The sequence below is a fragment of the Paroedura picta genome, chromosome 1 (assembly GCF_049243985.1).
Source record: "Paroedura picta isolate Pp20150507F chromosome 1, Ppicta_v3.0, whole genome shotgun sequence".
Lineage (NCBI taxonomy): Eukaryota > Metazoa > Chordata > Lepidosauria > Squamata > Gekkonidae > Paroedura > Paroedura picta.
In genome coordinates, this window is record NC_135369.1 from 48,892,994 (window position 1) to 48,918,772 (window position 25,779).

General features: G+C 41.5%; 1 protein-coding gene across 5 annotated transcripts in view; it reads right to left on the reverse strand.

The window, feature by feature from the left end:
- Window positions 1-691: 691 nt before the first annotated feature.
- The window catches only part of DYNC2LI1 (dynein cytoplasmic 2 light intermediate chain 1), a 35,020-nt gene continuing 9,932 nt past the window's right edge, over window positions 692-25,779 (reverse strand). For 4 of the 5 annotated variants that reach the window (XM_077337626.1, XM_077337608.1, XM_077337599.1 and 1 more), the window contains 10 exons: window positions 24,869-24,938; window positions 23,140-23,228; window positions 21,940-22,126; window positions 20,673-20,741; window positions 9,991-10,068; window positions 8,748-8,824; window positions 7,898-7,968; window positions 6,746-6,843; window positions 5,784-5,876; window positions 692-898 (listed from right to left, as the gene is read on the reverse strand). In XM_077337626.1, the coding sequence (XP_077193741.1) occupies window positions 836-898; window positions 5,784-5,876; window positions 6,746-6,843; window positions 7,898-7,968; window positions 8,748-8,824; window positions 9,991-10,068; window positions 20,673-20,741; window positions 21,940-22,126; window positions 23,140-23,228; window positions 24,869-24,938 (895 nt within the window). In that variant the 3' untranslated portion in view covers window positions 692-835. Of the gene's footprint in view, window positions 899-5,783; window positions 5,897-6,745; window positions 6,844-7,897; window positions 7,969-8,747; window positions 8,825-9,990; window positions 10,069-20,672; window positions 20,742-21,939; window positions 22,127-23,139; window positions 23,229-24,868; window positions 24,939-25,779 lie in introns of all 5 variants that reach the window. The other variant, XM_077337617.1, reaches the window with a different exon arrangement.

Genomic DNA, 25,779 nt, shown 5'->3' on the forward strand with positions numbered 1-25,779 from the left:
GTACCATTTGACATCTGAGATGAGCCCAAGCAAAGCTCCTACCTGGGTATACCATGTGGTGGGTCCCATAAGTGGGTCTTCAACAGGGAGTAAATGGACATGCAGACCGGTCCCCCCAATGTGCAAAAATCACCAGCTGTGGCAAATAAGCATATATAATAAACCAATACCCTGAAAAAAGAAAGGTGGGTGGGGATCTGAAGAAAAACCACAGTGCTAGAACATTCAAGCAGTACATTTTAAATTTCCTGGTTGGGTTCTACATTACTGCTTGCATAGAACCCACCAAAACTTCTCATGCTTGACCACCCCAGCCCCAAATGATGTAGTGCCAGCCATCGTGGTTCCCAGAAGCTCCTACCTTCCCTGGTTGTTCTGCCAAATGGGAAAAACCCCTCTAGCCCTCTTTCTTGCCCATGCTGCAAAACTGGCCATTTTGAGGTTAACTCTTGGCCATGCATTATGACAGTTTTGCTGCTTTCATTATCTACACAGTTTTGCTGCTTTCATTATTCTACATAGTAGAAAATATTATCAAATTGTTTCCCCACCCTGATTCCTTATATGCTTCCAGCTTATTCAGTATTAAATGATATAACATATATCTACTGCTGTTTCTCATCATGTAACATTTGGGTTTCTTCTTAGTAAGAATGAGAGAAATGAAAGATTCAGATATAATTCACTAGTATTTATCATTAACTGATAACCACAATTATTTACTATAGGTTTATTACATACTTTATCAAATACATTAAAGGTACACAAATCCAGTGTAAAGGTACAAAATACAATACTAAAATTGAAATCTGGTTGAGAGCTAAGCATTTCTCTGTCAAGAATCAAACTCCATTTCTTTCCATGTTTTTGCAGCATTTCTTTTGTATTGTTCTAGTTCCTAAAATTGAAGCATATAGTAATGAAGCATTAAGTCATTATATTAACAATTACAGATCATTTTAAAAAATCTGAGCAGATTCCATTTCCTCCTTCATTATACCAAAAACAAAGGACAACCCTCACCAAGGCACATCATTAGTGTGTAGAAAGGCTGCCATCAGGAAAGGGGGAGGTTAGTTGTGGTAGAACTGAGAGCACATGGGGGTGGGACAGCAAACTGGGTTGTCTCTATAGTGCCCTTTGAGCTCACATTGACCTTGAACTGAATTGTGCATACAAGACATTTTCAGGTGAATGCTTCATCATAGCATTTATGTAGCAGCTTCAGAGTGATGTACTGAAGAAATTATGACACTATAGTTCTTATTTTAACATGGGAATTGAAAACCAATTTGGTCTTTCTAGAGTTTCTTTTATAACATAAATACATATGAGTCCAATAGTACTTTAAACACCACCAGCATTTATTTCTGCACAACTGTTCATGATTCAGAGCTGACTTCCTGAAATAAATGTAATTTTAGTCTTTCAGGTGTTACTGGACTCCTGTGCAACTATGACAGAATGGGAATCTGGATTGGGGGAAAATAGCATAGTGGGATGAGAAATTTATTTGCTGCTGTCTCTATTCCCTCTTCTGACTGACTAAATCAAGTGGTTTCTACAGGAAGGTATAATGGTATATGTGAAGAAACCTTCAATAGTTCATTTAACGATTCTAAAGGGTACCAGAGTGAGACAGCGTATCCTCTACTATACTGTCTTATGTTTTTGGAAGATACTTTGTCTGTCTTATAATCAGGCATAAGTCAAGGGGCCAGCAATCTACAAATACTTTTTATTTTCTCCCATGGAAGAGGTTAAAAGATTGCTTTGAAAAGGGATTGAAAATATTTACAAAACTGACTCATACACTTAGCTTATGTTGGGCACAGTCAATGGGAAAAGAATACAGTTAAAATATAGGCATTTAGAGAGCAGAGAGCAAGTATTAGCTACATTTATAGCCTTTTATTGTAATATTTAAATGATTAGTTCAGGAGATACATATTTCCCCATCTCCTGGTTAGGATCTCTAGTGAACTATTCACACACACCTAGTCTAACCCTTTAATTGTTCCACAAACAAAGAAAGACTAAATTTCAAATGTGAGCGTCTCTCAGCAACCATACTTCATCAGCATGTCTCCTCAGAAAACTTGACTCTGAGTCTTCAGATTTTCCAACAGTACCTTTGGTAGTTAATCACTGAACACAAAAATAGCAGTTCTGAGGCATATCTGCATGCTGCAATAATGAAATGTCTCTGGCATAGTGGTTAGTGTGTCAGTCTAAAATTTGAAAGACCGTTTTCTATTCTTTTATGAAGCTGAGCAACCTTGGACTAGTTACACACATTTAACCCTAATCTTTATCACATGGCTGTTGTGAAAATAAAATGGAGGAAAACCATATCTGCAGCCCAGGGCAAAAACACACTGGATAGATTCTGCAAAGGAAAGTGTCACTCACACCTTGAGGGAAGCTACTTCCACAAGGATAAACAGAATCAGACAGATTCATCAGAATGTATCCCCTAATGTCTATTAGCAATGATGACTAAAGGGAGCCTCTACATACAGAAGCAACAAACCCCTGAATACCAGTATTAGGGGGCATATTCAGGAGAAGGTGTCTGTTGGCCCTTCACAGCAGCTTTGGCCAGTGACTCAAAGAGGAGAACAATTCTGGACTAGGTGAACCACATGCCTCATATTTATGACTATAAGGATATAAGAGGTGCCTTACTAGATGAGACAAGTAGTCCACCTAGTCTAGAACTGGTCTCTTCTTTGAGTCACTGGCCAAAGTTGCTATGAAGGGCCAACAAACACCTTCTCCTGAAATTGTCCCTTAGTACTGGTATTTATAAGGCAAATAGCTTGAGGAAAGGGAGAGATACTGTTTAAAATGTGCTGAACAAGGGTAAGACACCTCTGGGCAGAATTCTCAGTTCCTGGCACCAGCTGTATACCCTGATTCTATGCTAGTGGTTCTACAGTGTTAGCATTTAATGTCCATGGAAGACCATATTTTTCCTATTCCATTATAGGTTTTAGTCAAATTTCAGATTTTTTTTCTATTTTATTCTTTCCAACTACCTGCAAAATCTGATCAGTTCTGAGAAAGTCCCAAGAATCTAGAATTTCTTTTTTGCCGTCCTTAAGAAGCTTGTCTATAAACGGAGAGTCTCGTTATTGTTTATGGATGCATGGCCCTAATGTCAGCAGTTATATTATGCAAAGAATGAGAAGTGGATTAAATGCTATAGCTAGTTGTTTTGAGTCCAAAGAGCAACACAAAATGATCAGGAAAAAAGTATACTTTTCAACTGAAATAAAATGCTCCCATGTTTGAATACATCTAAGAAACAAACAAAAAGCATTATGTTTGATGCTACATTTTAACATAAATGCTCCTCTCTATATAAATGTTTTATCTTTAGAAAAAATGTATGGAACAAAGGACTGTAAAAAAGGGGAGATGGGAAATTAGGCTTCTTAAGCATTTAATACTTATGATAGGCAATGCTTAACTCTCAATTTTCATATAATTACTAAAAACCCTAATACATTTAAAAACTGGATACAGCCAGGGAAATGTTTTCTTACAGATGTATACGGGGTTAGCTTACAGTTTTTAAGATAAAATAAAATTAAAAAACAAAAGCAAAATATTTTCACAAAAGCCAGTTCACATTGTACAATAATCTTATAATAATAGCTGAACTTCAAGGGAAATAGCTGAAAATAATTTCCTAATCATAGAAATTTGTCAATTTCAAAGGGTTTCCCCCCTGTAATTGTACAAAATAACCAACAAAAGCAATACCAATTTTCAAAGGCATAAATAAAGATAAAAATCATCATAAAAGAGGGCTATGTATGTGAGGGGGGACAATTAGGAAACACCTGGACAAATATTAATTTTCAGTATCACTTGTAGAAGCTGATTTTAGATAATGAAAATGCAAGCAATAAGCATACATCTCTAACTGAATGTTCAAATTGGGTAACAAACATTAAAATAAATGCACCAAAATGTACAAGACTTAATCAAGTCATTAATTATATCCCACATATAAATGCCTATGCAAAAATTGTTTATATTCAGATTAATTTTGCCTTTTGACTTAAAAAATGGTAATAGTTTGGGAGGCAACTCTAGATTAATGCCTGAGAACATTCCTTTTTTTCTTGATATTTCATTTGTGGTCTAGTGGAAGTAGTCTGGAGTATATATATTAAACCACAGTTTATTTTAGGACCATAAATAAATATTATATATTTACAATATTGGTATGTTTATCATTTGGCTTGGTTTCCAAGGAATGGTCAATGAACTGCAGTCCAGCTAAACTGAAGTAACCCTGTTTACAATATGAATTACAAAACGTCTATAGAAAATACAAGGCGAGGCGGCGATCAGCCTGCCCGGGCCCTGGGGAAGCTATTTCCTCACCACTAGCATGGAAGAAGGTTCCCCAGGGCCCGGCCATGTCGATCGGTGGCTCGGAGAGGCAGCGATCGGCCTGCCTGGGCTCTGGGGAGGCTTCCCCCCCCCTACATGGAAAAAGCCTCCTCAGGGCCCAGGCAGGCTGATTGCCGGCTCAGCAAGCCTGCGATTGGGCTGCCCAGGCCCTGGGGAGGCCGGCCGTGTGACGGCCTGGTAGGCCTCCCCGCCGCCGCCACCTCCTCCTCTTCGATCCCCACCCCACCACCTACCTTTCCTCTAGGCAGCGAGGCAGCAAATGGCAGCGGTCGGCTGAATGCCACCGACGTTGGAGGGGGGCGGATTGGGAGGCGCTTTGTAGTGGCAAGTCACGGAATGCGGCTCGCGATTGGTCCCTTGCCACCGGACTGACAATCGGAAGGCCCAATCGGCAGGATTATCTGGATTTGTTTTGATAAGGTTCCACATGATCGTCAGTCCAGGGGAAGGGGGCAATCGGCATCCTTCCTCATCCTGGACAGGGCCCACCCTCGGGGCCCTTACTGTTTTATTTTATCCGCTCCGCAGGAGCGGTTAAAGATGTTATAAATTATGAAGGACTAGATTCAAAGCCTGTTCCTAAGAATGGGCTTTGAAGCCCCTCCCCCCGCCTCAGCAAGGTGGCAGGCATGCTTGGTGGGCCCTGGGGATGCCGTTTCTGGACTCCTCCCACCCCGCTGATGCTGCAGCTTCCCCTGGACCCTTGAGCAGGACAGCTGTCTCAGCGGGCCCAGGGGAAGCCATCCCCGGCTCCCTTCCCCAGCATCCGGACTGACTGCCTATTCATGGTGGTCTGTACGGCTTCTGGTCAGAGCTCTGGCTGGTTAGAATGCTTGTCCATTCTCCTCCCCCTTACCCCTTAACCAAATACGATACCGCTCACCGAGCGGTTCCAGATAATTCATTTTTACAATAAAACATGCAATTTTTTGTAATCTATTGTTTTTTTAAGGAGGAAAACAGAAACACAGACTAAAAGCTTGTTAAACATAGTAACTAGTTGGACAGGTTGTTCCTAGAGCAAACTAACATTCCAGAAAAGGTATACTGTGTGCATGTTCTCCTGGCATGGACTTGCCACAGCATGAGTTATGGAATGCATAGAAGTATACTGTTTCTCCACACTATCATATACAATTTCTACAGCATTTCTTAATGTACAAAGGGCTTCGACCTTCTTATCTCACATCAGGATAGAGATATCATTATCTCCAAGGCCATAGAGAAAATTTTATGGCTGAGGGGGCATTTTGACCTAGAATGGCAGGATATGGAACTTCAACAGGTCTAGAGTTGCTGAGAGTTCCTGGATTTATTGCAGCAATATAAACAAGTGGAACAAGGTGACGTACCTGGTTTTTCTGAGCTCGCATTGCATCAACTTCATATTCAGCATATTGTGGATCCTGAGCTGGGTCCCTGACTTCTTTGAAAACACCAGTGTTCTGGTATCCAAAAAGGTAAACTATCAAATTGTGACACTATTTTAGATTTAACATGTTTGAGCTATAGGTAAACGCACTATATACATGTTCAAAATAAGCAAATAAATAAAAATTTGATTTTTGTTCAGGACCACAGTTTCATTTTTTGGAAAGTGTATTTAAGTGAATAAGCCCCTCTATATTAGCAGCAGAATTTTTTATCCATCTTTCCACTAGTTTTCCCCTCTAACAGATCTGTATTACAACAGTACTGCAATTTTATTACTTTTCTAGCAACCTGTGTTGGACACAAAGGGCAGTTCTGACAGCTGCTGCCATACACTTGACGAAGTGGGATAGTTGGTGGACTTGAATTATCCATGACTGCATGGAAGGGCCATATTTATGGTTCTGCATGCCACTAGTTATTTTCCTTGATCAGGTTGCAAGCCTACTGGAATGTTCCCTGAGGGGACAGCCAAAAGTTCACTCCGTCTCAGTTGGATTTACTCTGACAAAAATTAATCCTAAAAGGTTACGTGAATTAGTTCTTAGCCTATTGGGGGGGGGCAATAATAATAATGAAGTGACAAGCCTAAGTCTACTTTAAGTACAGTAAGGTAGACTACTTGCGGAAATATACAAAAGCACAGGATTTTTATATGAAGTTACAGGAACATAATTCAGTTTGTCATACCGGAAAAATCACTCATGATCCGCATAGAAAAAGACCGTGTTTGCACAACTGCAAGAGTCTACATACCTGGAAGTCCCACTAAAATTAACAGAGCTTATTTTCTGAATAACCTTAAACTATGTTGAGTACCTCATTAACTGTAGAAGTAACAAATACTATAAAACACTTCAAATAAACTAAAATGTATGCCTACCTTAGGTGGAAAATTTTTTTCAAATACGTTTTTCCATAGATCCATAGGTGTCTGCGGATGCAACTCCCTAATGTCACTATCGGAGACAGGAGGGCACCCTAACAATAATAAGATTATAATATTTATTCCATCATTTCAAATAAAAGTGTATGGCTCAGTCTATTCTCAAGAAGAAGAAGAAGAAGAGTTAGTTCTTATATGCCGCTTTTCCCTACCCGAAGGAGGCTCAAAGCAGCTTCCAGGCGCCTTCCCATTCCTCTCCCCACAACAGACATCCTGTCGGGTGGGTGAGGCTGAGAGAGTGCTGATATCACTGCTCAGTCAGAACAGTTTTATCAGTGCCGTGGCGAGCCCAAGGTTACCCAGCTGGTTGCATGTGGGGGAGCGCAGAATCGAACCTGACATGCCAGATTAGAAGTCCGCACTCCTAACCACTACACCAAACTGGCTCTCAATGACTTAACAAGAGTGAGAAAAAGAAATATATAATACCCTGCATGTAGACCATTAACATAAAAGAAATGAATTCTTGGGCATAAGCACAAATTAACGTACAACTTTTATTAGTAACTAGATTTAAATCCCGTTGTATTTTTAAATACAATGGGCACTAGAAAGGGGGGAGGGCGGGAAGGAGGCCTTTTGGGGCCGGGGGGAAGGCCTGCTTCCCCCCCCCCCGGTAGCGGCCCCGCCTTCCCCCCCGGGCCTAGAAGCAAACCCGGGGCCTCCTTCCCCCCTGCTCCCCCCAGGCCTAGAAACACACCTGGGGCCTCTGTACTCTACCCTCACCCGATTGGCTAGAATACTTTTCTGTCCTGGTGAGGACCCGACTGGCTAGAACTCTTGTCTGTCCTGGTGAGGGCCCAATCGGAAGGCTCAAGGCGCCTTCCGATTGGACCCTCACCTGGACGGCCCCGCCCACTTAGGCCTTAGCCTTTTATTTAACAGCGACCTGCTATTAAAGATAATAATAATATGAATTAATTAAATGTATAACTCCCCTTCCTCCTAAGACTCAAGGTGGTTTACATAAACATTAAGTTCCCAAAATACTCTGAAAGTATTATACTAATACAAATAAGTATTAGTATTGCAATATTGCAAATGAAAACAGCTGTGCTGACAAAACTTTGTGATAAAAAAATTACCCACCTATTTGACTAAAAGAGTCCAGTCCTGCTGGGATAAAGAGTGGTTTATTCTGATCCACTGACATAGATTTGCTTCAAAAGAATATGAACAGAACATCAGCAAGTTAAAATCAGCTAGTCAAAAAGCAGCTATAGTACGCCAATAGGGACAGAAAAAATGGATTAAGCATACACTAAATGCTTATCAACAGTAATGGGTCTTAGGCAGAACTTTTGCTGGATTGAGCCCCAAGACTCTAGCTGTGGTGATGCTTTCTACCTACCCAGAGAAACAGTGAAGGCTTCAATTCTATATTACTGGCTGTGCAATCTTAAGCAGAATTACAGTCTTCTATACCAACATACTTCAATGGATTTAGAATGGTATAACATTGCTTAGGATTGCACAATAAACTTTACATTGAATCAGAAGAGGTCGTTCCCAGCCCTGCCACCTGCAATCCTTTAATTGTGGATGGTGGGACATCGTGATTTATACATATAAAGCATGTTTTCTGCCACTGTCACCTGTCCTTCCCACAAAAGATAAACATTTTCTGCAACTGTGGATCTCTAGTAGTCAAGGTTGCCACTGGAGCAACCAGTGTGCATGCATATGTCTTCAGATACAAAGTGCGCGTGCACACAAAGGTTCATACATTGAATAAAACTTTGTTGGTCTTAAAGGTGTCACTGGACTTAAACTGCTGCTTCAGACCAACATGGCTACACATTTGAATGTATTCTGAAAAACAACCGTATTCATTCAACAGAAGACTCAGAGTCTCTAAGACAAGCAACCATATGTTACCTATGAACTGTATAAAAGAGACATCAGATGATTGTGTAATAAAGAGTATTTTGCAACAAACCTTCTATCAAAGCCAAATGCTAAATGGTTAATAAGTGCACGTGTTTTCAGCAGCAGAGCTTCCGATTTGCTAGTGAACTGGGGGGAAAACATAAAAACTTATTATTATTATCATCATTATCATCATTATTATTGTTAAACTTTTATACCGCCGTTCCCTTAGGCTCACGGTGGTTTACATGATAAAAATTACCATAAAACCCATAGTTAAAACCATTAAAACCAATTCACACTACCAATGTTAGGCAACAGGCGAGCACTAACTAACCCAACTAACCCGCGCAAACCGCCCCATGTTAGCTGAGGGACATCAGGTTGCTAATATGGGAGTGAGGCAATCAGATCATTCAGATGAACCCAGGGAGCCCAGATCTAATGTTGGGACCGCCCTGGCCTCGACCATATGCCTGGCGGAAGAGCTCTGTCTTGCAGGCCCTGCGGAAAGCTGTTAACTCCAGCAGGGCCCTTAGCTCTTCTGGGAGCTCATTCAACCAGGTTGGGGCTAGGCGAACATCCCGAGGGCCTGGAACTACCAGTAGGTTTGTACCCGCAGAGCAAATGGCCCTGCGGGGGGCATAAGCATTATGATCTTCTGTAGCATTAATGATCTTCTGTAGCAAACATGGTAACATACTGCATAACTAAGTCATTTGCAAGATGGATTTTTATAATCAATATACACCAATTTGTATGCTCTCTTTCATGTTGTGACAATACCATGTCAGTGTTTACTTTCCCACTTAAAAGATCAGATACTTCTTTGAAGTAAAAGGAAAAGACTATGCTATGAGCAGTTGCCTGTAACAAAATCCTAATTACCTGCTTTACTGAAAAGGAACATTTACTGATGCATTGGGGAGGGGAGGACAGAAGAAAAATTCTGATGGATCAGAATAACGGTCCACCTAGTTCTCACCATTCTTGTAAAAATGGTAGGAGCAAGCTGGCTTGTGGGAGAGGCAAGGGATGGAAAGGAAGGAAAATTTTGATTGATTGATATTGAGAAAATGGAAAATTTTATCTGGACAATGCCAGTTAACTGCCCATTCTGGGTAATCAAATGCCAAACATCAAAGCTTTCATTGTATTATGTTACTGCTGTTTTATTTTCAACCCTTTTCTTAATAGTCAATAAATGTTACCTTTTTGATGCTGATGCACACAACGTACTTTTCCTCAGATAAAATAATGAGAATGCTTAACATCAATTGAGTTATGTTAATGAAGTATAGTAATATGCATACCACTAAAGAGGCTCCATAATAATGAGAAACAAATCGAAGAGTTTTATGTATTATTTTTTTCACCTCAGAGTCAAATTCCTAGAAAAGAATGAAAAGCAAGAAAAATTCTCTAGGATTTAACAATGTAACATAACAATATATTTCATATTCACCAACTCAGACTTATATAACTCACTACATGCCCCAGCTACCACCCAGCCACATCAAACAATCCATTGTCTATGGTCAAACCCCTTCCTATAGTCACATCTGCTCTAGCTCCTCAGACAGAGATACTAACTTGAAGGATCTACAACAGAAATTTTTGCAACTACAATATCCTCCTGATATGGCAGAAAGATGACCGGAAAGGCCAGAATGATACCTAGGAACAACTTGCTACAAGCCCGAAGAAAATGACAACACACCATTACTAGTGGTCACCTACAACTCACAACTCAAGACAGTTCAACCCATTATTAATGACCCACAACCCATGCTGGATAGTGGCACTACCCTCACACAGGCACTGGGAGGCAACCTTTTCTTGCTTACAGTCTTCTTACATGCAATTATAAACTATACAACAGTGACATGGACTCTGGTACCAAGACCTACAGGAAACCAAGATGCCAACTTTGCTCTCATATAGATCCTAGCAACACCATCTTTGGACTCAGCAATATCAACCATACCATCTCAGGTTCATACTCCTGTTCATCCTGCAATGTGATTTATGCCAACATGTGTCAGCAATGACCTTCCACTCTCTACACTCAACAAACAGGCCAATCCCCTCAACAAAGAATTAAGCAACATAAATCTGACATTAGATCACACCACATTCAAAATATCAGTGGGGGAACATTTTGACCTTCCAAGACATTCAGTTGCTGACCTGAGAACAGCAGTCCTCTTATACAAAAATTTCAAAGAGAGATTAAGGAGACTGCTGAATTGAAACTGATAACAAAGCTCAAAACAAAGCATCAAGCTAACTTAATCGAGACCTAGATTTCCTGTCTCATTGTCAACACTAATTTAGAAGAAGAAGAAGAAGAAGAAGAAGAAGAAGAAGAAGAAGAAGAAGAAGAAGAAGAAGAAGAAGAAGAAGAAGAAGAAGAAGACTCAGCATGGGTTTCGCATGTCATGCCAGACCAATCTTATCTCTTTTTTCGAGAAAGTGTCTACTATGCTGGATCAGGGGCATGCAATGGGCATAGTTTATCTGGATTTCAGTAAAGCTTTTGATAAGGTTCCACATGATATTCTTGTTGACAAGTTGGTAAAATGCGGTATGGATCTAATTCTGTCAGGTGGATCAATAACTGGTTGACAAATCATACCCAGAGGGTACTTGTTAATGGTTCAGTATCTTCTTGGAAAAGAGTGACAAGTGGAGTACCCCACGGCTCTGTCCTGGGGCCTGTGTTGTTCAACATATTTGTAAATGATTTGGATGAGGGATTAGAGGGGATACTTATTAATTTTGCAGACGATACTAAACTGGGAGGGGTAGCAAACAGCAACAGAATACAGGATGATCTTGATAGGCTCAAGAAGTGGGCTAAACTGAATAAAATGAAGTTCAATAGGGACAAATGTAAAGTTCTGCATTTAGGTAGGAAAAACCAAATACACCAATATAAGATGGGGGAGACTTGTCTTGGCAGTAGTATGTGCGAAAAGGATCTAGGAGTCTTAGTAGACCATACACTGAACATGAGTCAGCAGTGTGACTCAGTGGCTAAAAAGGCAAATGGGATTTTGGGCTGTATCGAACAGAATATCGTGTCCAGATCATGGGAGGTGATGGTACCGCTTTACTCTGCTCTGGTTCGGCCTCACTTGGAGTACGGTGTTCAGTTTTGGTCACCTCAATTGAAGAGGGATGTTGATGAACGTGTCCAGAGGAGGGCGACAAAGATGGTGAGGGGTTTGGAGACCAAGACATATGAAGAAAGGTTGGGGGAGCTTGGTCTGTTTAGCCTGGAGAAGAGACGACTGAAAGGGGATCTGATAACCATCTTCAAGTATTTAAAATATATAGAGGATGGAGCAGGATTGTTCTCTCTTGCCTGAGAGGGACAGACCAGAACGAATGGGATGAAATTAATTCAAAAGAAATTCCATCTAAACATCCGGAAGAAGTTCCTGACAGAGTGGTTTCTCAGTGGAACAGGCTTCCTCGGGAGGTGGTGGGTTCTCCATCTTTGGAAATTTTTAAACAGAGGCTAGATAGCCATCTGACGGACAGGCTGATTCTGTTAAGGCAAAGGGCTGGCAGGTTACAGTAGATGAGCGATTGGGATGTGATTGTCCTGCATAGTGCAGCGGGTTGGACTAGATCAGTGGTCCCCAACCCGAGGGCCGCGGCCCGGTGCCGGGCCGCAAAGGCCTTGGCACTGGGCCGCGGCTCCCTCTCCCCGCCCCCCCCCGCAGTAAAAAACTTCCCAGGCCGCAAGCTTGTTGCCCGGGAAGCTTCTTACAGCGGGAGGGGGGAGAGAGGGAATCAGGGCCGCGCATGCCCACATGCGCCACGCGCGGCCGAAATCGTGCATGCACGGCACTTCCGCGCATGCGCGATTTCGGCCGTGCATGGCGCATGTGCGGAATGCGCATGCAGGCGCGCATGCGTGGGCGGCAGTTGCCCTGCCAGTCCCCAGCCTCGAAAAGGTTAGGGACCACTGGACTAGATGACCCATGAGGTACTTTCAACTCTATTATTCTATGATTCTAAGAAAGAAAATGTTCTTTTTCACCTCAGTAAATCCAAAGCAATCTGTTCACTGACTAATATAATGTAGGGGTTATTCTAGTCTTCTGTTGTGCATATCTTTTGCCAATCTGGTGGGTCTAGGGCTCAGTGCCAGGGCATTTGTTTTCTACACAGAAGGCCCCAGATTCAATCTCCGGCATTTTCAGTTATAAGTGTTAAGAAGTAGCTGACGTAAAGAACCTCTGTCTAAGACTCTGGAGAATCACTGCCAGTACTGACCTTGATAGACTAGTTGTCTGATTCAGTATAAAGTAACAAAATTATTGCTTTTTTTTAGCCTGGCTCACCTCACAGGATTGTTGTAGATAAATCTGTATATGTTGTCCTGAGTCCTTTGGAGGTAGTATAGAATCGAAATACTGATAAATACCAAAACAATTCTGTGAGCTTTTTACCAACAAAATTCAGCATGCTTCAGGACATGTGGATATGGGTGTTTTTAGCCAGAATCTCATAGTACGGTATTCTGCTTATAGTCAAGGATATTGAGTTTGAAACCCACCATTTCTTTTAACTTCTGTTCCACAAAACAGATTTTTTTTGTAGCCTTATGAACCCACATCTGATCAGTGTCCCTGTGCTGACACCCTCAATATTAAGGAGAGAACTGGAATATTAAATCTACTTCTTGTTGATACAAGCCATGCGTTGTCCAAGTCAAAGGGAAGAGGCCACGACAGAAGGAAATGGAGTTGAGAAGAAAAACAAAGGAGAGTACTGGTAATTGGAGACTCCCTGCTAAGAGGAATGGATCGCCATGTGGCTGGGCCCGACCCCCTAACCTGAGAGGTGTGTTGCTTGCCAGGGGCGAAAATTAAAGATATTTCAGAACGGCTGCCCAAACTCCTCAAATCTACGGATCGCTACCCATTTGTGATGGTCCATGTGGGAACGAATGACATGTCCCTGAATACCATCGCTCCTATTAAAAAAGACTATCAAGATCTGGGGAGGAAGCTCAAGCAAATGGGGGCACAAGTGGTATTCTGTTCAATCTTGCCTGTCAAGGGAAGAGGAATGGGTCGGGAGAGGAAGATAATGGAGGTGAATCACTGGCTGCGTAGTTGGTGCCGGCAGGAGAGATTTGGTTTCTGGGACCATAGGATAGGCTTTCTTGAGGAAGGCCTACTAGCACCTGATGGACTGCACTTATTGAAACTGGGGAAGAATGTGTTTGGCAGGAACCTGGGGAGATTCATCAGGAGAGCTTTAAACTAAAGCCACTAGGGGAAGGAGACGATCAACATAGGGAGTGTATGGAAGGAAAACGATCGGAGGCAGCCCAACCGGCAAGGCCAGCTCATAGGGAACCAAAAGTAAAAGGATTCAGATGTCTTTATACTAACGCCCGAAGCATGGGCAATAAAAAGGAAGAGCTGGAACTTCTCATGCTGATGGAAAGGTATGATCTAGTAGGCATCACAGAAACTTGGTGGAATGATTCTCATGACTGGAATGTAATGGTGGATGGATATGAACTGTTCAGAAAAAACAGAATAGATCAAAGAGGTGGAGGAGTGGCACTGTATGTAAGGAAAGGGCTTACCTGTCAGGAAATTCTAGTGAAGGAGAGCATATCTACAGTGGAAAGCATCTGGGTGAAAATAAGCGAGGGGAAAACAAACAGTGTGGTGGTTGGTGTCTGCTACCGACCGCCTGACCAACGAGAGGATGTGGATGCTGCACTTTGTGAGCAGCTTGAGAAAATATCCAAGCGGCAGGACCTTGTCATCATGGGTGATTTCAATTTCCCAGATGTGTGCTGGGAAACAAACTCTGCGAAGCGTCCTCAGTCATGCAACTTTCTGAGCTGCCTGGCTGACAATTTCATTTATCAAATGGCAGATGAACCCACAAGAGGTTCAGCCATACTGGACTTAATACTGACCAACAGGCAAGAGTTGGTGGATGAGGTGAAGGAGGTGGGGACCCTAGGGGGAAGTGACCATGTCCTCATAGAATTCCTTTTGAGATGGGGAGCCAAGGAAACTTGTAGCCAGACGCGGATGTTGGATTTTCGTAGGGCAAACTTTAATAAACTCAGAGACATGATGAGTGTCATACCATGGACGAGAATGCTGGAAGGGAAGGGAGCATGTGAAGGGTGGGCGCTACTCAAACAAGAGCTATTGCATGCTCAATCAATGACTATCCCAGAATGACGAAAACACTGCAGGAGCTCTAAGAAGCCTATTTGGATGAACAGAGAACTTCAAGAGGAACTAAGAAAGAAAAGGAAAATGTTCAGGAAATGGAGGGAAGGACAGAGTTCTAAAGAAGAGTACCTACAGGTTACTAGGCACTGTAGATCAATCATAAGAAAGGCCAAAGCTGAGAGTGAGCTAAGATTGGCCAGGGAAGCCCATTGGAACAAGAAAAGATTTTTCAGTTATGTGAGGAGCAAACGTAAAGGAGGCAATAGGCCCACTGTTGGGTGCAGATGGACAAACGCTAACGGAAGATGCAGAGAAAGCAGAAAGTCTTAGTGCCTATTTTACATCTGGTTTTTCCCACAGGTCAAAGTGTTTAGGCACATCTAGAGATGGCCAAAGCCAAAGGACAGTGTCTGGGTGGCAGGTTAACATGGATAGAGAGGTTGTCGAGAGGCATTTAGCTGCACTGGATGAGTTCAAATCCCCTGGTCCGGATGAAATGCACCCGAGAGTACTCAAAGAACTTTCCAGAGAACTTGCACAGCCCTTGTCCATCATCTTCGGAACCTCTTTAAGGACTGGAGATGTCCCGGAGGACTGGAAGAGAGCAAATGTTATTCCAATCTTCAAAAAAGGGAGGAAGGATGACCCGGGAAACTACAGACCAGTGACTCTGACCTCTGTTGTGGGGAAGATAATGGAGCAGATATTAAAGGGAGCAATCTGCAAACATCTGGAGGACAATTTGGTGATCCAAGGAAGTCAGCATGGATTTGTCTCCAACAGGTCCTGCCAGACCAACCTGGTTTCCTTTTTTGACCAAGTAACAGGTTTGCTGGATCGGGGAAATTCGGTTGATGTCATTTACTTGGATTTTAGTAAAGCTTTTGACAAGTTTCCCCATGATGTTCTGATGGATAAGTTGAAGGACTGCAATCTGGATTTTCAGATAGTCAGGTGGATAGGGAATTGGTTAGAGAACCGCAGTCAAAGAGCTGTTGTCAATGGTGTTTCATCAGACTGGAGAGAGGTGAGTAGCGGGGTACCTCAGGGCTCGGTGCTCGGCCCGGTACTTTTTAAAATATTTATTAATGATCTAGATGAGGGGGTGGAGGGACTACTCATCAAGTTTGCAGATGACACCAAATTGGGAGGACTGGCAAATACTCCGAAAGATAGAGACAGAGTTCAACGAGATCTGAACACAATGGAAAAATGGGCAAATGAGAACAAGATGCAATTTAATAAAGATAAGTGTAAAGTTCTGCATCTGGGTCAAAAAAATGAAAAGCATGCCTACTGGATGGGGGATATGCTTCTAGGTAACACTGTGTGTGAACGAGACCTTGGGGTACTTGTGGATCGTAAACTAAACATGAGCAGGCAGTGTGATGCAGCGGTAAAAAAAGGCAAATGCCATTTTGGGCTGTATCAACAGAGGCATCACATCAAAATCACAAGATGTCATAGTCCCATTGTATACGGCACTGGTCAGACCACACTTGGAGTACTGTGTGCAGTTCTGGAGGCCTCACTTCAAGAAGGACGTAGATAAAATTGAAAGGGTACAGAGGAGAGCGAAGAAGATGATCTAGGGCCAAGGGACCAAGCCCTATGAAGATAGGTTGAGGGACTTGGGAATGTTCAGCCTGGAGAAAAGGAGGTTGAGAGGGGACATGATAGCCCTCTAAGTATTTGAAAGGTTGTCACTTGGAGGAGGGCAGGATGCTGTTTCTGTTGGCTGCAGAGGAGAGGACACGCAGTAATGGGTTTAAACTTCAACTACAACGATATAGGCTAGATATCAGGAAAAAAAATTTCACAGTCAGAGTAGTTCAGCAGTGGAATAGGCTGCCTAAGGAGGTGGTGAGCTCCCCCTCACTGGCAGTCTTCAAGCAAAAGTTGGATACACACTTTTCTTGGATGCTTCAGGATGCTTAGGGCTAATCCTGCGTTGAGCAGGGGGTTGGACTAGATGGCCTGTATGGGCCCCTTCCAACTCTATGATTCTATGATTGGTTAATTAATGTACCACACATACCCTCAAGGAAAATTTCCAGGGTCATGTTTTTGCTGCCTCAGCAACCCAGGATGTTTCAGCTACTAACCAGTTTCAGATGCTCTCTGCCTTTCAAGAAAGAACAGCCATTTTGTTCTGGGTGGGGGGGGGGGGGAGAATGATTTTTGAAAGATCTGGCCTTTTAACCAGCTGCTTTGTATTGGGTTAATGGATGGCTGGAGTGAAGGATTATATCCTCCAAATTCTTCTAACGTGGCAAAATATTTATTCTGAAGCTGAAATAGCTGACTTGAATGTGTCTTTGGGGCTCCATCGTTTTTATTGAATTGCTGATTAACTGGCAGGGGTTCATTGGAATTGTAGTCCATGGACATCTGGAGGACCACAGGCTGACTACCCCTGATTTATTACAATTGATATAAAAGTTACTACTTCAATTTGAAACAGAAGAACTAGTGAAAAGATGCATGATTAAATGCATGCAGAATTTTAGAGAGCAAATACCTACGCTACAATGAAAACAGTGATGGGGTAAACAAATCAAGTTTACAACCAGTCAGATTTAAAGAGACAATTGGTACAAAATGTTTTTCAGACAGTAACCAACAAACATTGCATAAAAAGCAAAGCTGCCTGCACTATAAACCCCAAGCAAGTGGAATTCTGACATAAACAGTCTTTGCACATGGAGGTTACATTTCAGCCTTTGACCACTCTCTCCTTCTCTCTGTACTTTCCATTCAGATTATAAGGAATTCATTCTGGTGAGAGTGGCAGTCGAGAAATTCAATTAATAAATACTACTACTAATAGTAACCATCAGGATATGCTTTACTTGATCAACATGTATACATAGTGAAGAAAAAATACCAAATTATGTATGACATGGAAGGTACCGTTTCCAGAGACAGATCTTAGTTTCTCTACAACTAAAGAGAACAATGGAAAGAACAGAAATGACCATTAGGAACGGCTGGCCCACAATCCAATTTCAGACGCTTCGTGACCCACTTTTGGGTCCCAACCCACAGGTTTGAAAACACTAGCATAGAAGTGAAAGCTGTAATTGTTGCTGGTATGTAATAATAAACGGGGAACACACTCCATTTCATTGGTATGTCTCTCCACAGATTTGCAGAAAAATCTGAACATAAAAAAACACATAGGGGATTTAACGCTTCCCCGCAAGTAAAGTAGTATTCCTTGTGAAAGCACAAGGAACACTCTTTCCTTCTTCCCTGTTTAGTGGAGCCTAGGAGCTGTGGTGGGATGTTTGGGAGGTGTTTCATGCCCTGGCACAGTGGCATTCGGGGCCCTGCTGAAGCAAATGCTGGGAGCCACCCTGGGCTCAGAGCAGCTCCCAGACACTGCTGCTGGCAGACACCAAGAGCCATTTCGCACGGCTTCAAAATAGCACAATGGTTGCTAATTGAAAACGCTACTAATTTGCCTTAACGCACGACGTCGCAGACAATCTGCAACACTCCTGAAACCAATCAGCAAAAAGCGCTTCGTTGAAGCGCTTTTAGGGGAATCCAGAAAAGTGGATTCACCCTCCGGATAGCGATACACTCCTGCAACCAATCTGCAACACTAGCGCTAAAGACCTGTGCGTTACCATTGTTGCGGGTTCTTCAAAGTCCCTCCTCCTGAGCCTGTCCTCCAAACTTCCGGCGAAGCGATCGCCATTATTTTTCTCCGAGCGAGCGGGGATAAACGCACCAGCGAGCCTCTTTCTGTTTAGAGGCTTCCCTGGCTTCAGTCCTTCACCTTTAGTCACTAAGCACAAACCACATAAAAGCCCGTTTGCTGAAATAAAGTCCCTTTATTTTTTACACATTAATTCAGCCGAAAATCGGGCCCGTGAGGGGGGGGGGGGTTTATCACTCGAGGCAGCGTGCCAACGATCATACAATCAAACGACAGCTCACATTAGGCAGCTGGATGGGTCTCTCCGTTGCAACGAATCTACCTAGATTCGTTGCTATGGGTCTGTTTTTTTTTTTAAAAAACCTTTCTTAAAGGGAAAGGGGCTGTTTGGGAGCATGCTAACGGCTGCCCATTGGCTGCTTGACGGCCAGGGGCGGGACAAGCTTGGCAATAGCGCTTCCTTTCTAGCGATTTCTGCCGAGACCGGAAGCCTGTGGGAAACGCTAAAAAACGCAACTGATTCCACTACAAAGGCAGGTATGCATAACGACGAATTCCACTATTTTAAATGGCGATTTTTCATTCCGCAAACAATTTGCAACAAAGATCCCCGTGCGTAAAGGCCCCAAGATTCAGCAATGGGGGGACATGGGATCCCCCTGAGAGTTTTGTGGGCTGCAACTTGTTTTTCTCAACCTTTGTTAATCAAGCAAATGTATGCAAACCTGAAATATGTGCACTGAACCAGTTAAGGAAGTAATGGGAGAAGACAAATGGCTGGTCTTGATTTACGATTGGCCAAGATATGTTATTTATTTTGCTGTATTTGTATCCCAGCTTACTTCAATCATGGAACTCAGGGAAGGAGGTAGATCCTAAGCAGCTGATACTAAGTAGAAGCTTGTGGAGTGGGGATGAGGGAAACAGAGGGAAAGTCTGTTGCTGTCTCAGAGCTTGGGAAAGTGACAGAGAAACAGAGAAAAACAAACATATTAATTAGGTAGTTAGGCTTCACTCAATGTAGGAAAAGAACCCAGGCATCTACAGTATAGGTGCATAAGACTCAAGTGCCAATGAAGAGGCAGGAACATAAGAGATACTGTGTTACCTTAAACAAATAGTGAGTTACTGAATTGTGAGGGGATTGAGAGACATATCCCAAGAGACAAATAATACTATTTCCATATGCCAAGACACTTTGGTTGATGAGAAGTTCCAAGTGTAATAATTTTCCCTCACTCTGGCAGAAACAGCCTGTCAATTCAGCAAAGTTGTGGATATGTGAAACTGTAACTGTTTGAAAACAGATTCTGCTATCGCCTGTGATAAATAACCAGAAATTTATAACGTTCCTTACCTTACCCCCCAAATCACTAAGCACTGAGCCCTTCAAAAGAAGAGAAAATTATTTTCTGTGTTGTGAAAAGGTGTTGGTATTAAATAATCCAGAAGAATGAGAGGGGAAAGCAACAGACTACCTCAGATTTCTATTTTACCTTCCCAGGCTTCCTCTGCAATAGCAGTACTTATATCTAGCACAGTTATTAATAAACATTGTTTCACTGACCACTTACAACCCATATCATAGTTAGAATCAACTCAGTTACCGGTAGAAGAAGGTATGACAGGGAAGGTGGGGAGCTGAGAAAGCACCTGTCACAGTCTTCCATCTAGACGCTAATTCACCTGCTATAGCACATGCTCTATAAACATACCTTATGGATTAAGGGCAAATCAATGCATGTCTTATTTTTCTTGGCCAACAAGAAAACAGCTCCTCCCAATGTTTATTAAAAGGTGGAAGTGTGATTCAGTTCTGGGGACAGGAAAGATCCTCTACTTAACTGACAATAACTACATTAGTTTTTGAGGTATGTGCATTGATTACTGTCCATTCACTTTAAAAAAATCCTGCTTATCAGAATCTTTAGTGTTACAAGCGCAGTCTGTTAGCAATGACTCTTCAATACAGTATAAAGGCCAACTTGAGAAACAATACAAATCATAACAAAAACAAGATAGGCTGTCAACCTCCTGCCCCATCTCTCATATACAAAAAGTGTAAGACCTATCACTCACAGTGAGACAAAAATATACTTACATAAAATAGGTCATATTTGCTTCCAATTATAACCAGAGGGATTGGGAAAGGGTCAATCAGTTCACGATCCTGTGAAACAAATGGCAAGTCATACTTGCTGAGGAGAACTAGTGCTTCAAAATGCTACATATGAGTTTCAAAAGTCATCCAAATCTGAGTAGGTACAAAGCAGACAGACTGTAGTAGGAAAAAGTTTTAAGAACATTTATTTTTATTTATAATTTGATTTATATACTGTCATTCTCAGAGATTCTCGCTCACGGCTACATAGTAGCTTTTGCATTTTTCTATAATCTCTTATCAAATAATGGCTATACAAATTTCTGGAGATGTGCATTCTCTCTGAAATGCTATAAGCACTTGACTGGACAAGAAGGCTTGGGGAAAGGCTTCATTAAGAATGCTTTTTCCTTTCATCCAGATGCTATCCAAAGGAGGCTCTGTAGCTTGAAAAACAGCGTTTTTCACCAGGAGAAAGTTGGAAGGATTCAACCCAATGTCCTGGCCTACTGAAAGTTATGGAAAATGCAACCTGTACCGTGCCTTTTAAAAAATTAGTTTTCATTCATATTAGCATTTGCTTTATTGTATTATTTTACCTATCTTCTGTGCACTATAGAATATATATATAAGTTGTTTAGACATTGTGTACGCTCAACATTTGTACAAGATGAATGCATGATGCCAGGCACCTTTACAATTGCATCCCGTGCAATCTATTTCACTTGCTTTAAGACAGCACATTAACAGTTGAGTTTCAAGGGCTGATGTTAACATCCCTGAAATTTTATAATTTAATTAGTTGTCACATTATCAAAAGGCACTGAGTTTGTGATAGACACTTGAATAAATGCAAAGTATAGAGTCGTTCTGAAGATTAACTATACCCTTTCCTTAAAATCTGTAGCTTCGACATGTAGCTTTACCAGATGACTTCTGTACATTCTAGTTTTCACTTTCATTTCAAAAGATTATAAAATCAATATCAAAGCGCTTCTTTAAAACTCTGTTTCTTTTGATTGTTGTAACATGCCATAACAATCACATTAGATGTCTAACAAGAATATATAAGAAACCTTCTTTCCTTGTTTCTGCTCCTACTGAATTTTCATTAAATTGCTATAATTTTCCACTGAACAAGTTCATACATCAAATGGATTTTCAGTCATGCGTAAAAAATTTAAAGAAGTTGTTTATGATTTTTACACCTATTATATTTAACTGTGTATGAGCTATCTCTGAATCTGGAAGAAATGCTAGTTCTTACCGGGTGATCCTTTGGCAAATTGTTCCATATCCTCTGTTTGATTTCGTTAGCTGCTTTAGGGTTGGTCTGTCCAAGTTTTGCTATAATTTTTTCTACATGCTTCCTGGTGACTTTTAAAAGACTCTCCATGGCTGGCCAGAGTGCATTTGGGATTGAAAGGTCCAAAACAAGGACTATAGCTAATGTCCTATAAAGAAGCACAAAGAAATGACAGGGTATTTTCTAATTTTTACAAATGGCATCAAATATGTTACACACATGATAAACATCTAAATTTTAAAGATTGTTGTTGTTATGTGCGAAGTCGTGTCCGACCCATCGCGACCCCATGGACAATGATCCTCCAGGCCCTCCTGTCCTCCACCATTCCCCGGAGTCCATTTTAAAGATTAGCAGTTAAAAATAATGTGTTTTAAAGCATCAAGTGTGAGGGGAAAGAATGTCTCTGGAGAGTGACCTGAATCTCTACTATCATTGCTATTTTGTATTTCAGTGTTCAGTTTATATATAAAAGAAGTGCTTGTTTTTTTATACTCCACATTTCATTACCCAAAGGAGTCCCAAAGCAACTTACAAACACCTTTCCTGTCCTCTCTCCACAGCTGACACCCTGTGGGGTAGGTGGGGCTGAGAGAGCTCTAAGAGAACTGCTCTGTGAGAACAGATCCAAGAAAACAATGAGTAGCCCTAGGTCACCCAACTGGCTGCATGTGGAGGAGTGCAGAATCAAACCCAGTTTTTTAGGTTAGAGTCTGCCACTCTTTAACCACTACACCATTCTGCCTCTCAAAGATAATTCCTAAACAGGCACAAAAAATACTGTTTCCCTATGCCCCAAGGTAAACCACCAATGCTAAATACTTTTTCATTAGTTTCATGATCTTATTTTGCATTAATTTTCAACCTTCACCCAGTTTCATTAATGAAGGCAGCTGGACACACTGCTCTGAGACACTAAATTAATCTACCTTCTTTTCATTTCTTGGGAAACTCATGTTTTTAATTTGTAGCCTGAGGACAGAGCGTGTACATTATATTCATTTCTGTACATATGTTTGTCACAGAACAATTTATGAACATTTCGAAATGAACACCATTACAGTTTATAGAGCTTCACTGCAACAGAAAGAGCAAATACTCTGTTTCCCTACACAAGGAAAACACAGAGTATTTGAAATTCCCAGGCACTAGGTTCATTACCTGATGTTAGTAGTAGTTATTGGGATGGGAATCAAATCCAACAATGAAGTTCCACCACCTAGCTCCCAAAAATGAGCAATGTCTTTGGGCTGCAAAATAATTTTATATTAGTAACTTATGTGATGCACCACTAAGATATCCTCAATATTCATCTTGCTGAAACAGAGATATGCTTTTCAGATATCAGATAGTTTACCAGAGACGCCTGGCAATCGTATATTGATGAGACGTTGATAGGATTTGCAGATGAAATATGAACGAACAATTGTCTGCAAGTCTTTAAAAGCAATAACGTGAGTATACCAGTCTTGCAACGAATAATGCAACATATGATGGGGAGACATATGCTTCCAATGTACATGTGGTGGGCAAATACCAGGTGGGCAAATATATCTAATTACAGCTCCCTAATATGTGTTATCTATTTGTGGAGGGGGAAAAAAAGCTCTATTTGTGCATAGCAGCTGTGGGGAACTAATTTTTAAAGCACTACAGGGGCCCAATTTAAGTCATGACCAAGATCAAGACCAGGGGGCTTCGGTTTCCCCTCGCTCCATGGGGTGTTATTTGGTGCTGCATATGCACAAGATACTGGCCATTGTGGGGTTGTTTGGGCTTGGGAAAATGGTATTGGGAAAGATAGTTTATCTTCCTCCTGTGCTGTTGTCTCAAACCAAATTGGGACCCTGCAGTGCTTTAAATAAACCAGTTCCCTGAGCACTTGTTGTGTAATAAACTGAGAGCAGTGGTTAGGAATAGTGGCTTGGAGTAGCGGTTAGGAGTGTGGACTTCTAATCAGGTGAGCCAGGTTCGATTCCGTGCTCCCCCACATGCAGCCAGTTGGGTGACCTTGGGCTCACCACAGCACTGATAAAGCTGTCCTGACTGAGCAGTGATATCAGGGCTCTCTCAGCCTCACCTGAGTGTCTGTTGTGGGGAGAGGAAAGGGAAGGCAAATGTAAGCCATTTTGAGACTCCTTCAGGATAGAGAAAAGCGGGATGTAAGAACCAACTGTTCTTCTTATCTGGAAAATCCTGGAGGATTGAGGAACTATCTAGATCTACCACATCCCTTTGGAGTTATCTGAAAGAAAGCTAAAAAACTTTGCATTTAAGCAGCATGTAAACCAACAATGTTTCTTTGCCTGAAAAGTCATTATTTAGGATATAAATATTAGGGACAAACTGGACATACTTTTAAAATGTTGGATCTAGTTTACTGGACATGACCTGTTCTTCCTGATCATGACTAGTTTGGCTCTAATATCTATCTAGTGACTTTTCCAGAGCAGAAATGTTATTTACATGGTACTTAAATGCAAAGCTTTTTAACTTTCCTCCCCAGCAGATAACTCCAAAAGGATGTAGGTGAGCTAGCCAGCTTCCCCATCCTGAGGCCCTTTCAGATAAATCAGTTTATTCCAAAGCAAATGCACAATTCTCAGGGTTCAACATACTTACTAGGAAATGAAAGACTTCCCCAGCTACCAATACTATTCATACAGAACTGTTGTTTGGAATAGATTCATGTGGGTAGCTGTGTTAGTCTGAAGCAGCAGAATGTTTGTGTTCAGTGGCTTTGTTTGTCTTAAAGGTGCCACTGGGCTCAAACTTTGTTCTGTTGTTTGGAATGTGATTACACTATGAGTCTACAAAGCACTTACTTGTTCTGCATGCCTGCAACACCCATGATGATCTACAGAATAAAGTAGATTGCCCAAATACTTACTGTGTTATGTCCTTTGGCTCGTCTTCCAAAAGTATATTCCAAAGCTAATGTTGGTTTTGGAATTTCATCCCTAATAAATCAAGATTCCCCCCCACCCACCCCCAAAAGACACTGTTAAATTCCACTGAAATTATTTTTGAATAAAGCTACTTTTACTCTAACATCAGGATAGCTTATTCACAAGTATAGAAGAGGAACAAACAAGACATTCTGAATCTACTGACATTCCCCTGGAATTACAGCATTGAAAACAAGTAAAGTTGTATCCTATTATTCTCTTTCACTAAGTCTTCCTTCAACAGACTTCCTGCAATGGAGAACTATTTTTTCATTCTCGGAAAAAGTCTTCCTCTGTCTGAGGAAAGCCAGATAGAAGGATTTCAGGATCCAGTTTAAAGGAAGGAAGTCATAGGAGCCAACCCTAGAAGTGTGAACCTATGTACACTTGCAAATTATACTGCAATCCTGTCAAAGTCCATTGAGTCTAATTGGCTTAACTGGAGTAACTCTGCCAACAATGACAGTGTAACAGTTCAATGGTAAAAAGAGTTAGACCCTTTAAAGTTAATTGAAGGCAGTGAATTTAGAAGGGTTTAACTCTGCTTAGGATTGCACAGTATACTCTCTTGAATTCAGTGGGGATTATTTTTAAGTAAACATAATTTGTTAGACCTGGAGCTTATAAAACTGTTTGCCTGCATTACCAAAGTGCAAACAGTAGAAATCAAAGACGGTTCTGGAATCCCCAATGTTCCCATAGCTCCCCATTTCTGCATGTTTTTTAACAGAATATATGGACATTTATCTTCAGTTTTACTCAGCTCCAGCTAAGGATGCAGAATGTATACCAATACATTATAAACAAATTTACTAACTATATAACTATCATATTAAAACAGATTGCTGAAATT